Source organism: Xenopus laevis, chromosome 4L (assembly GCF_017654675.1).
Source record: "Xenopus laevis strain J_2021 chromosome 4L, Xenopus_laevis_v10.1, whole genome shotgun sequence".
Lineage (NCBI taxonomy): Eukaryota > Metazoa > Chordata > Amphibia > Anura > Pipidae > Xenopus > Xenopus laevis.
In genome coordinates, this window is record NC_054377.1 from 104,398,118 (window position 1) to 104,413,040 (window position 14,923).

Consider the following 14,923-nt stretch of genomic DNA (forward strand, 5'->3'; position numbering starts at 1 on the left):
TTTCTAGCCTTATTCTATTTTAGACTTTACATGCCCTTTAAAAAAAGTTAAATGTCCTGTTGACTGAGATTTCCTTCATTGTGATCTAATAAGTTAAACAGTAAATTAGATCAGTAGTGAGAATCTGCAGCTGGTAAAGGCTTTAAATAATAGGTAATGCTTGTTTGAAATTGACTTTAATCGCATCTTTCATCTAACCATACAGTCTATGTCTTGTGCTATAAAACTGTGTGTAGTGTAGTTGTAACTATTTCCCAAGCAGTTTGTCTCTGGGGCAAAGTAGATCACGCGTTGTATTTTTTTTCAGCTGCAATGTCCTATATCTGCCTTAGGTGGAGCCTTTGCTCTTCTCTATTGACTGATGGTGTTCAGTAGGCAGAAGACACATAAGGGCTAATTTACTGTTGCAGGAGCTAACTTGCATATCACCAATTGCAAATATCAACCAATAACGTATTTAGTTTCAATTTCTTTCTTCTAGTAGACTGTTCAAAATGAACTGTTGATAAATTAATATTGGAAACTACACATGCGCAGTTTAGTTCCCATGTTCATAAATCAGCCCCTTATTCAGAAGTGTTGCATCAACAGATCAACAGACTAAGCTATTTTAGTGTGACAACAGCTTGAGCCCTGAAAACTGTGTTTACTTTATCTGGGTTCTGGTCCAGCTTAAACCATTTTAAAACAAAGCATTACATACTTTTATTTAGAAAAGTTACAGGTTATAACCACCAAGAAATTAAAAGAGCAGGGATAGCATAGTCCAGTTTAATGATAAAACAACATACAGAATGGTGCCATCTTTAGGAACTACACCCCCTACAATTTCAAGAATGGAAATCCAGGCTCCTCTTCTCTCTTTGTGCTATACAATATTACCTGCTTACCAATATTACTATTGCCTGCTTCAAAAACAGAGCTTAACCCATTTGTTTCCTAGGAGTCCTTCACAAGTATGCAGCCCTAATGACATCTCTGGAGAACTTATTAGTTATGCCTGACAGGAATCTCTAAGGATGATGGTCACTTAACACAGGACATCAAACTGTCGTTACAGCTGCAAAGCAAGAAAAATACATAGGGCAAAAGAACAAGATAACAAAAGGCTTATGCATATCCCAGACATTTCATTGAGCTGTGCAGAGATCCCACAAATCTTCACATGCAAAAGCAATGGCCAAATAGTGTAGTGGTGCACTCAGTGTTGTTTTGCTGATAAAATAGTAGTAATAACATTTATGTACTTTTATTCTAATTATTTGTTAGCTGGAAGTAGCCATCAGTTTCAGGTTACAAAATCTAAGTCCTGTCTTTTAATTGATACCATGATTAGTATATGCAACTGCATTACTTAATTTGGGGCATGCATCAATGCAAGCTGTGGCCACTAGGAAATATGCATAGTTCTATTAAGGTTTAGAAATCCATAGTAACCATTCAGCACTTCATATGTATGGGTCTACTGCAGTTAGAATTATAAAAGGTTACACTTGGTTGATGTGGAATGGAATACTTGAACCAGACTTTTCACCCATTACAAAATTATCCCTGTAGTTTGATTAGTATAGGTATGGGGCCTGTTACCTAGAATGCTTGGGGGCCAGTGTTTTCTAGTTCTTTCAGGAGTGATATTTCTTTAATTTGGATCTTCATACCTTAAGTCTACTAAACAAATAATTTAAATATTAAATAATCCCAATAGGCTGGTTTTGCTTCCAATAATGATTAATTATATCTTAGTTTGGACCAAGTACAAGCTACTGTTTTATTATTACAGAGAGAAAGGAAATCACTTTTTAAATAGAATAGAATGGAGTATATGGCCTTCCCATAATTAGGAGCTTTCTGGATAATACATTTCCAGATAACAGATCCCATACCTGTATTGCAAAGTATAGAGATAACAGAAGTGGGGTAGAAAATTGGCTTACAATAAGAAATTGCAAGGTGAACCACTCTAGTTAATTCACTTGATTTTCCACTATAGGTCACATAAACAATTCCACAAATAAAAAAATCCACAAAGAGTACTTTAAAGACTGATGGGCCATTTGGGAAGCATCATACTTTCACCATTAGTTAAATATATTTTCTATATTCATCACTCTCGCCCCAAAGACAGAGAAAAAACAGATATAATAACGTTTGCCCCCTTTCACTAGCTACTTCCTACCACAAGGAATATTTTAAACTTTCACCAACAAGGGCTATCTGGCTAAAATATTAAGAAGACACAGAGCTTTTATAACTTCGAATTGTTTCAGAACGATTAAAACAGTGCTCTGTCTGAGGATGAAAGCCTATTTCATACGGAATGCTGTGCTGGCCTGCTTTAACACAACATGCTTGAATTTACTGAGCCCTTTTGCCTGCCTTACAGAAAGGTTCCCTTCAGTATGTTTGTTTATCTTCATTGCTTGATGCTGTGATATTTGAGTTGATTCTTTTGAATTGGGACTAGGTGTTCTGGAGCAGTTTCATTAAATGTTAAACACATGATTAGAGCAGGGAATACATCTGAAAGTTATATTCCCATCAGATTATGCTTGAAGGATGTTACATTGGCCAGTTTAACTGGAAATTATACTATTGCACAAAGAACGGTGTGCTTTTTTTACACTGGCTATAGATCGAAGGTGATACTGATAACTTCAAAACAGTATTCTGTAAGGCTCTACATAAGAATAATACTGTGGCAGTACTCCAAAATGGTCAAAGTAAAGTGGTTTATTCATGCCACATACCGGGCAAAGTTTCAGGCTTAACCAGCCCTTTATCAAGCAGCTTGAGCTGGTGAAGCCCAATTTGTCACATGGTTTGTGGCACGAATAAACCACTTTACTTTCAAGATTTTGGAGTGCTGCTGGGGCATTTTTCAAGTTTTGCCCAGTCACCTATAGTTATGCTGTAAAGCGACTCATGTTATGTTTAAAAAATGATCACCTCTGCTAAGTTTGTCCTACTCTACCAGCCTTAAGGTGCTCTTTACCATTAGTATTCATGGCATCTAACTAATGTGTGTAAACCATGTCTTTATTTTTTATCTTAAGATATAGAGCAGCAATTGGAACCTTACATCATAAAAAGGTAAGTGGGGTTTACAAATGCAAACATGAGAATTAGAGGCGGAGGTTATAAATAGAGTATCCAAAAGAGAAATATCTTTCTCATAACCATTGTAGGGGGTTTCTATCAGTCAATAACAGTGCTCTGAATGATCTTGGGGTACTTTTTTGTCCAGATTAGAATATAATGCTGCAGTCACAAAGCGGCATGGCAGTCTTTTGTGTTGGATGCAAATTATTAGATTATTAATTCAATTAGATTAGGATGGGGAGGTAATATCATATTGTGTACACACATCACTTATCTGAAATGTAATAGGATCCACCATATTATCCTATATCTCATTTTAAAGAAATAAATATTTTTTTTCTGACACAAAAAGATGTTTAGATAAAAAGCAACAGAAGGCAGTGGCAGCAGATGCTAAGGATTATTATTAAATAAGGTTAAATATGTTTCAATTATTCCTCTTGGTATGATTTCACTTTAAATCTGGAAAGCCTTTGTCAGCAAGCTTTCAGCTCCCACATATACTGTCCTGCTATTTTGACTTTATTCAGTCCTATCGAACCTTTCTGTAAGCATTTCAACCCATTCCCGGAACATACATCTGACTGCAATCAAGCCATATAACCTCCCTTTACTTATCATGTGACTAAGAGCGCCATACAAAAGACCCTAAACCCAGTTTAGATAAGTAGTCCATTAAATAACATACAATGACAATCTGTGCAGGTCACCAGGGCATGTAAAAGCAGTTGTTGTCCTGTCTTTAAATCCTAGGAGATCTATAAAGTCAGTGCAATGGAAGCTAAATTTGTCATCAAAATACCAGAGCAGTAGTTCTTATTTTGCTCCAGTTAGTTTTTAGTTATTTTATAGAAGGTAGATCTGTGTTTGGTGTCTTCTTGTGAAGTCACACCAGTCATAAAATTCCAATGCTTCCAATTATACATGTTTAAAACAAATTTAATTTGGAAGTACAGAACGAGCTGGACTTTTTACAAATATCTATTCATGCTTCCTTTCAGTTTCCTTTTCCAACAGATGTAATCATACTACAAAGCCCATACAATGGGAATAAAACTCTCATGTGTAGGTCATTCTGGCATGCCAGGATCATATTCAGTACCTTGTTAGTGACAGGGTTAAATAATTAGGGATGGTAACATATACTTTGTCTCCTCAGGTGAGCACATTTGTGATGACTTTTCCCATGTCCTGTGTCGGAATGCTGTTGTACATACTGTAGTAAGGAGTTTCCTTCCCTGAAGACTAACTATATTCTCCACTGTTACAAGATAGTGGGCAACGCTTAACTTTCTCAGCTTCTCTTAATATCTCATCATCTCTAGAGTGATAATCTATTCATGTTCTTGAAAGTATTATACATTAAAATAAATCAATATGCCCTAGTTAAGATCTGTCTGACTCTGGGATAGGTTTGGGTGAAAACAGTTTGGGATGTAATATCTCAGCACTGATGGACTCCCATCTGGTACACATCACTGAAGTGGTTAGACGTGATATATGTGGGGCTACATATATTTCTTCTTATTACATTATGGAGGACACTTTAACTATAAAATCAAACAAAAAAAGCACACATTGGCCAAAGCAGATGCATTAGGAAAATGCCAGCTAACCAGTGTCTGGGACTCAAGGAGTGCTGAGGATCCACTGCACAGCTCCATCATGCCACTACTTTATTAGCTCCTGATAGAATTCAGAGCGCACAAATCTGGGCAGTGAATCCTTCTCCATCAGAGCAAAGATCTTCTTCTGGGCAAGATCAAAACTTGTAGATGATGGTTCAACCAAGTTCTTCATGGTAACAGCTTTGGTGAAATGGTCGATATTGACCTATTAAGAGAGAAAGCAAATAGAGATTTGATCAACTCTGCTCGTCTGTCTGTGCAAAGTAATTTTAATACATTTTATATTATACATATATTTATATAAAGAGAGAGTGAGAAAAGAGATATAAATGACTCAAAGTCAGAATAAAATTTGACCATAGCAATAGTGTGTTGCTAGTCGGATTCTGAACTCTCAGTCAGAACGCAGAATAAAGAAATTACAGGGTTATTATTTTTATTAATATAAGTGTTTACTACTGCCCCAGCTGTAAGATCCCAGGTTGAGAAATACTGAGTTATTTAAATGTTTACTTGCATTCTACAGTCTGTTTCTGCATCACAAATCTCATCCAAAGAAAATTTCTGTACCTAATATACCCTCTAGATCTATCCCAGTTTCAATTATGTTTATAATATGCTACTTTCAATGTTCATTGTCTAATATTTATTTAAAAATATGACTGACTAAAAGAAACATTATAAATGATTGCTATTGGATACTGAAAATAAAAAAGAGAAGAAATCCTTGGATAAACAAAGTGGTGCTGATCAATCTTCCCATGTTCCAATTGTATATGTTCATTTTTATTTATAACTGAATTAAATTCCTGATCAAAATTATAAAAAGTGAGAAACAAACATCTTACGCCCATTGCTCCGTTTACAATGTGACAACTGCAAGACATTGGATGTGCAGAATTTTGTCTCCGTTTTTAAACTATGACCTATTCATACCTGTGAGCTCTACATCTTGGCACTGATCTAACATGTCTGTCTGCCTTGGTTTTAAATTTCCTTCTGTTTCTTATTTTACTCAAGACAGCATATTCATCTTTATGTTCTAATCTAACCTCAGGGGAATATTGCAAACGAGTTCCCTTTGGTTAGTGGTGAAAAAAAATAGCCATAATCCATTTTATTACAAACACCCATTAGGGTGTCTCTGTACACTTTTCAGTCACATTTTTTGTGATGGTGTTAGTGATAACAATTCAGTCCTTATTTACTGTATATATAATACGTCCCATCATTGTTTTGTGCAATTTGTGGGACATGCGCCTTGTGCTTGAACTGAACACACTTGTCATTTACTCCCTCAGCATCAGGTAAGGTATTGTGCTAGACTCTTTATCCCACTGAATTCAGAGACATTTGTCTGTGCAATGTGGATGGTTTATTGGGAGAATATGTTGGCTTCCAAACATTGTCATATGGATATTCACTGCCCTACTTTTTCAAACAGGATTCTCAAGTCTCCTGAGTAGTTCATGATTGGGAGGTTCCCCATACATGTCCATAAAAAAACACATGTGCTTACTCCTCAGACTGAAAACCCGAAATTCTGCAGTTACTTGGATAATGGCAAACTTACTCTCATAATAAACCATTTCACTATATTGTATAATTATTGATGAATAAAACTACTGTAACCTAACAACTGTATTAAACAAGATTTATAAAATATGCGGCAAAATGCAATGAATAATAGTATGGTGATCCAAATTATGGAAAGACTTCTTATCTGGAAAACCCAAGTCTGCATACCTGTACTCCATATGAACACTGTACAAGGCACATAATTGTATGACTCTTTGAGGTTTTAGAAATGTTAGAATTTATGCATTCATTTAAAGGACTAGTTCTTCGAATAAGCAACTTTTAGTATAATGTAGATAGCAGTATTCTAACACAATCTGAAATTTTTATATTTTGAATGTTTTTAAATACTGTATTATGATTTTTTGTTAAGCAGTTTTCAGTCTTAGAATTCCAACTGCTATCTGGTAGGTAGGACTACATTTCCTTAGAAGAAGAAAATGTGAGGTTAAGTAATACCTTTTATTGGCTGAATAAGTAAAAACTGCAAGCTTTCAGGATGATAGTTTTGCATCTCTTCTTTAGGCTTAAAGATGTTACATTGTATAAAACTGTACTGGAAGACATTTATACATGCCAAGACAGAGTAGGGTGGGGGTTTAAAATTGTTAGAAAAGTGGGAATAGACAAGAAAAAAGTGAAAAGACAAGATAAGGGTCCACTAGGTGGGATAACAAATGGGTCTAGATCTTATCAAATCATCTACTTCACAAGTCCTAGAACTAAAGAGAAGATTTGGAATCAGGATGGAAGATGAATAGAAAAAGACCCAAAAGCAAGATAATCAATAAATAAAAAACTCCTTGCTGCAGCGGCAGGAACACTAAGGGGTGTAAAAGTACTCTGTTGCAGGCTGGAAATTGGAAGGTTATTATATCATCAAATATCATTTGTAGGAATTCACATTTTAAAAGAAATCTTATTAACAAATAATATCTATAGAAATAAGTCAAATCAACTGGACTTGCTGTGAAACGTCTTTCTTGAAGACGTTTCACCAGTCATCAAACTGGCTTTCTTATTTCAGAATGGCTTGTAAATAAGATACCTTGAAATGTTGCTCCAATCAGAATAATCTGTTTATCATAATCAGCAAGGCATGCATGAAGGAGAGATCCTAAAACAGCATTGGATGTGGCAGACAAGAGATGTCGCACCCCCACCTCTATTCAAACTTGGTTTTTCAGTTTTTACATATATGGCTTCTTTAACACCTCTTTTAAACCAATCGTTCTCCCGGTCTAGAATCTGGATTTGGCAGTCTTCAAACATGTTTTCTATTTTATTTTAGATGTAGGTATACGGCTGATTCCTGACCAAAGGATGTGGCTCTTCTGTGCTGCGCCATACGCTGGTGTAACTGTTGTTTGGTTTCTCCCACATACAAATCAGAACACTCCTCACTGCACTGCATACACAATGTTACTCTTCTTGTGCTTTGGGGTTGGATCTTTTGCTGCCTCAGTGTGTTGTGGGGTTTAAAGCAGACAGGGATGTGGTGTTTATTAAAAATCCTTCTAAGTTTTTCCGACACTCCAGCTACATATGACACTCCTGTTTTCCACCTTCACTGGTAGACAGCTATTATCTGCCACATACAATGCTGTTTTGGCACTGCTCCCTGGAAGGAGCAATGACACCTCAAAGCACCAATCTTGCTAATACAATCAGCACCTAACTTCATGCCATCGTTGCTGATTATGATAAACAGGTTATGCTGATTGGAGCAACATTCCAAGGTATTTATTCCGGAAAGATCTTATTTACAAGTTATTCTGAATTGAGAAAGCCAGTTGGATGACTGGTGAAATGTCTTCAAGGAAAAAAAACAGCAAGTCCAGTTGATTTCTACAGATATACCATGACCTGGATGAATAAGAATCTTCACAAACATTACCAAATAATATTATGCTGGACAACTTCAGTTATCATGTTAAAATAATCTACAATTTTATTGGGCAATCCCAATCAAGAGTTTTCTACAGTATGATTATTCTAATAGAGTTATTTTTTTCTACATTTATTTGTATTTACTGTGCCCCCACTTTCCGATTGGTAGTCATAACTCACATGCGATTTTTCTTCACATTCACCAGTACAGGTTAGCACTCACATTTAGATACTGTCTTTATCTCTGCTGGAAATGTGTGTCTGATGCCAGTTACCACTATGACAGGATGCCAACTAGACCTGACATGCTGCTTTCACAGTGCAACATGTCACTAGACTGAGCAGTAAATATTTACACAAGTGTCCAAACGCAGCTCGGGTCACTGTGCCTCTCCCTGGGAGACTCAACATCTGCATAATGTGGCACAGCCTGCTCCTCTGGGATAAAACATCTGTATCCTGCTGGAAGAATCAGCATGGGAAGTGAAGACCCAAGAAGGGGCTACGTGCAGTATCCAACTTCTAGCACTCTCTGCACTTGTACTACTACCCTGTAGTCATACCACTTTTCTGATGTAAATGGTGATGACAAGCCCTATTGTAGAAATAACTTTAATCTACTTTCCTGTGTTTAAAGGAAACTGCATTTCTACCTCATTTGGAAGCATGTCTAAAGCTGAGAAATGCAAGCAACTGTTATAATAAGATGTTATTCTTACATAGTAGGGACTGGCCTGTACATGCTACTGTTGGGAGCTTAAGGGAAGAAAACAACCAATGTGTGCTGAGATGGAGCTGGCTGAGGGCTAAATAATTATTTATTGTCTTCCAAATTCCAAATACAAACTGGAATTAAAAAATAAGTTTAATGCTGGACCTTTAACACTCTGAGTTTTAATATATTTCCACATATTTCCGCATCCACCTCAAGGGATTTCCAAATTCATCATTAACACTTAGGAATCTGCTGCACAAACTCTTGGAGTAAATACATGGGCTCAGAGAGCCAGTACAGCAAATTGATATTTGCTTTTGTTTTCTCTAAAGGAGATAAACTAAAAGTACAAGATCTTCATCACTAATTTGAACAAGGGAATCTACTCATAGTGACCAGTATCTGATTGGGTTGGTATGGGAGGACCTTCCACCTTTGAGGCATGGGCGAATTGTTGTCAGTCACTAACCACAACATTGTAGGACTCTTTTAAACGGGGTACAAAATCAATTCTTAAGTGACTAGTATCCAAATTCCTAACACACACTCACACACACACACACAGCCATATCTGCACAAGAATAGCCACTAGATGTACAAAATTCTTCTAGCCTCAAAATTTGTTGTTGTCCGCACAAGCACACAGCTTAGAGTGAACATTGGCTTTAAGCCCCACTTAAGAGGACCTGCTTTTCTTTCAGACTCCCCCTTAGCTCATCACAAAGTTACAGATACAAGAGAACACTGGCAGTTCTGCCATAGTTTCAAAGGATATCTAGGACAGCAAATATGTGTTTACCTGAAATGTCACATGATGTCTGATTGGGGCTTTTAATGGTGTTTATGAGAGTATATAGCCATTATCCCAAAACCTTAACCTAACTGACTTTCAGACAGGCCCCTCTGCTTCTGCTCCAGGACTCTTGGTGGTGGTCAGCCTCAGAATTTGGGAACCACTGAAATTGGGCTATAGCACAAGGGATCATTTTTGATCATTTGTTTGACAGCATGGAAGGCAAGGGTGAAATGCTCAATACTGCCTACATTCATTTCTGTGGCAATGAACAGCAATTGTCAGGCAATTGTTGGTTTGCCATGAAATGAGTATGACTGTTCAAGTGACATTCGCCTGACAAGCAATAGCACCAATTATATTTTAATTAGATTTTGTATCTGTACCCGGGTCAATACTTACACTACATAAAGAAACTCATCTTTGTTTGGAGGCACCACAACAGTTGTGTTACTATGAGGACTACAGAAGTGTGAATCATTTAATATCATGCCCTTCATTCCGACTTCAAGAAACATCCCTTACTTCCTAAGGCAAATCTGCTAATTATTAACAAAATTGAATTGCTAATAATTTTTGAGAAGCTTTGCTTTGCTTATTTTTTAACCTTAACCTCAACCTCAACCCCACAATTACTCCCAGAGGTCCTGCAATGATTAAGAAGGCTACGTAATGTGCTAGCTGGAAATATCAGACAATATAATTGCAGATCTTATGAATATGCATTAGTATTAAAATAAGTATTAAAATACACACTTTGCGGTAGAAGTATGGTAACATGGACAAAAATAACAGCAAAAAAAATCTCCTGACTATTTATCAAATGGTGATGTAGAATAGTAGAGTTATAAGCATTTGCTAGCGCATATATATATATATATATATATATATATATATATATATATATATATATATATATATATATATATATATATGTATATGTATATATATATATATATATATGTATATATATATATATATATATATGTATATATATATATATATATATATATATATGTATATATATATATATATATATATATATATATATATATATAGATATATATATAGATATATATATATATATATATATATATATGTATATATATATATATGTATATATATATATATATATATGTATATATATATATATATATATATATAGATATATATATAGATATAGATATATATATAGATATATATATATATATATACTAGAACAGGACAATACTGGATACAATATCAACCAGTAATATGGCATGTCATTCCCAATCAAGGAGACACCCTGTGTTATATTTTCGTTAAACATTACTCCTGACATTGTTGATACATAGTCCTATTATAGGATGTAAAGGCAACTTATAACTTTCCTGTGGGGACTAGTGCCATCTAATAGGTGATTATACTTACTCTTAACAAAAAATTTTAATCAGAGTACATGATGCATAGACATAAATTAGAGGCCCCTGCATTAGTGTAGCTGAAGATCAAAGGGGTTGGTACTGCTAATGGCTCTGTTTGAGGCCAATGTAGAAAAGCTACCTCCCCAAGACATGATAATGTTCTTGGAAACACATAAGCCTGAAAGGCAGAATGATATAACATGTTAAATTAACAGTGAACTGTAGGGCACTGGTGCTATAAAAGCCATTACGTATTTTTCCATTGCTTTATTACATTTAAACGCTAATCTAAATTAAGTGATGCAGTTTTCAATTTTATAACAATCCAAGCTTGTGCAGAGAGCTTTGACTTGGTCAGGCTTGCATATTTTTTGCCTGTGGAACTCCCAAAGCTTTGGTCTTAATCGAGCAGTAACTTACACACAGAGGGAAAGAAGTGCAATGACTTGCAAAAAGGTGGTTTGTATATAAATATATATAGATATAAATAGGGCATGATAATTTAGTATTAACAGCACATGTTGTGAAGCTGTTCCTTAGCAGAGCATATGTAGAAATATTCCACCGAAAATTATTTGGTTGATATTTGACTTTTTTATTGAGTGCAATACTTACTAGAGATCCACAAGGGATGTTTAGTAAGAGGAAAGTAAATGATGTATGTGCGAGTACAGTTCTTACAATAGCATTTTGTGTGGCCTAAGGAGAAGAACTCTTGATGGTGATACTAGTATACTAACCCAGGGGTGCCCAAAAGGTAGATCGGGATCTACCAGTAGACCTTTAGCTGGTGATCAGTAGATCTCAAGACAGTGTCAACAAACAGCTTGTCTATAACACCTTCCTGTTTCATGCTTTTCATTCAGATATTTATTATGTGAAGGTTACATAAGAAATAGTTGTTTGTTAAATATAGCAATATACAGTACAGTGTTTACAGTACTGTACAGTCTCTCAAAGAATATTAATTTTATGGAAGATTAAAGAGATGGTGGCGGAAACAATACAGAAAAAAGGGGCTTAATAATGTCAGGGAAATCATTATTTAAAGCTATAAATAACTTCTGATGCCACAGCTGTACAGTAAGATAGGGGATAATATACCTCCTGTACTTTATCTGGGGGTTAATGTAGCATTATATGGATATAAGAAGTTACAAAGCAATTAAGTAAACATATAAAACTGCTAACCTGTACATTTGATATTGTAAAATATAAGGACATTATGGGGCTGATTCATTAAGGGTCGAATATCGAGGGTTAATAAACCCTCGATATTCGACTAGGAATTGAAATCCTTCGACTTCGAATATCGAAGTCGAAGGATTTAGCGCAAATACTGCGATCGTACGATCGAAGGATTATTCATTCGATCGAACGATTAAATCCTTCGAAGGATTTTAATCCAACGATCGAAGGAATATCCTTCGATCAAAAAAACTTAGGAAAGCCTATGGGGACCTCCCCCATAGGCTAACATTAACTTCGGTAGCTTTTAGCTGCCGAACTAGGGGGTCGAAGTTTTTTTTAAAAAGACAGTACTTCGACTATCGAATGGTCGAATAGTCGAACGATTTTTAGTTCGAATCCTTTGATTCGAAGTCGTAGTCGTAGTCGAAGGTCGAAGTAGCCCATTCGATGGTCGAAGTAGCCCAAAAAATACTTTGAAATTCGAAGTTTTTTTACTTCGAATCCTTCACTCGAATTTAGTGAATCGGCCCCTATAAGTCACCAAGGAGTGTCATGATCATTTAAAAGAACAAGGTCTTCAGCTTTGTGATTTTGCACAGGTTTCAGTAAGTCATGTGGCAAAAATGACATCACTATGCACTGATTAGAGATGGTGACATCACCAAGCACTTATAAGGATATAATATTATTAGTTATTTAGTTAACATTATGTTTTGAATAAAAGCCTGAAAGGCAGCAGACATTTGCCTTATTTACTGTAGGTCAGGTCTCAGGACTTTGACTAAGATATATCAAATATCAAACTGGGTTTTATCAAACTGGCAGTTTGATATTTTGCCATCATTCCCCACTTTCATGACTGTCAGGAAAAGTTCTCTGCCTTTGAGCAGAAAAAAAGTTGTTAGAGTTCTTAAATCTAAAAAACCATTGTTACCAATTGACAAAGAATTACAATTAACCATAAACTGGCCGCTACTATTAGCACTTTGAAGTTACATAACCTGTTGGTCTGTTGCCTTATGCCTTCGTACATGCCCCAAAATGATGAGACGACCCCTTTATACTAAGTAAGGTCATCAGCAAAGCTAAATAAATTCAGATTAAACATCCTTTTAATATACAGTTATTATAGATTTTGGAACAGAATTCCTTAAAATTATGAGTGCTGCTACATTTATGACTTTGACACTGGTCACTGTAGTTCACCGTCTTTTAAATAACCTTTTTAGCTGTTATGAGTGATGTCAAACTAATAATAAAAATATAATTGCATAGCAGAACTAAATAAAATACTATGACATATAATATCATACAGACATACACTTAATTGAATGCCCTGTTGCTCTTTACATGGGGAGACTTGGTGGTAGGTTGACATTGCCCAGTCAGTGGCAGAGAGAGAGATATACATTAAAGTAATTATTATACCTCTCTGGGTGCCTCTGTTTGGATGAACTCTTCATAGATTTTTTTGGCCTTGGTTGTCATCTTGGATGGAGACTTGGCCTTTTTGTAATCCTCACAGGCCATCCAGAACTCAATGTTCTCCTCACTGAACTCTGACTTCAGGAAACTCTGGAAGACAGAGAGACCATCTGCAGAGGAAAGGAACATAATTCAATATGGCATGGTAATGGGTTACACGGAATCTCAATTCAACAAAGTTTTTTACAGTAAATCTTAAGATATCAAGTTTCATAAAATATCTTAAAATGGACTCTGTTTTTCTGTGTGACTTACTGGCTTCTCATCTATATTTACTGCAAACATTATATTGTCTTAAAAATAATAATGTATACATTTTGAATGTTTCTGTCACGACCGGCACCCAATACCAGAACAAGTGCCAAGAACCCTGGTCTCGGCTTGGCTTCACCAGTAGTGTGACCACCGTTGGGCTTCGGGAGGAGCCCTCAGCTTACTTGGGTGCCACCTGGACGTAATGAGGGGTGCAAGGCGAGATGTTCTGCCTGGCAAAGGGGCACAGCTGTTAGCAAAGTCTTTTGGGCCGAAGGTCACAGTACAAGAGGATTAGGCAGAAGGATGGTCAGACAGGCTGGGTCGAGGCAGGCGGATATCAGAATCGTCAGGCAGGCAAGGGTCAAACCGGGTTGTCAATCAAGGGGTTAAGCTGGAAGAGTTGTCGTAGACAGGCAAGGGTCAGGATACAGAGTAGTCAGGGAACAGGCTGGAGTCAAAACCAGATAATCGAGACAAACAGGTACAGGAACAGATGCACAAGGCTCAGGAACCACTGGCTGGGGATCAGAATGGGCCTTAAATACACTCAAAGTTTGCGCCAAAACGTGCGCCAATGCGCGCTGGCGCAATCATGCCAGCGCGCCTGTACCTTTAAGAGGCGCACAGGAGCAGCGGGCGACCCCACCGTGCAGGTAATTTTATTACAGTTTCCATCCAGACAACTCTAAAGAAAAGAAATCAAATGTTTGTAATGCCAATTTGACCCCAAACATAGGTGATGTTTAAATGATTCTGGTATTAGTTGATGAAGATATATTTGTTTAGGGGTTTTTTTCTATTAGAGGAATAATTGTTAGGTGCTGGCAATAGCACAATGCATCTTTCCAGCACCCAAGACACCAGAAATGTGCAGTCAGGGGAGGAA

General features: G+C 36.4%; 1 protein-coding gene across 1 annotated transcript in view; it reads right to left on the reverse strand.

Moving 5' to 3' along the window:
* Positions 1-680: 680 nt before the first annotated feature.
* rgs5.L (regulator of G-protein signaling 5 L homeolog) overlaps positions 681-14,923 on the reverse strand; it is a 38,664-nt gene continuing 24,421 nt past the window's right edge. The window contains exons 4-5 of the mRNA XM_041590564.1: positions 13,726-13,892; positions 681-4,932 (exon numbers count right to left, since the gene is read on the reverse strand). Of these exons, the coding sequence (XP_041446498.1) occupies positions 4,771-4,932; positions 13,726-13,892 (329 nt within the window). The 3' untranslated portion in view covers positions 681-4,770. The remainder of the gene's footprint in view (positions 4,933-13,725; positions 13,893-14,923) is intronic.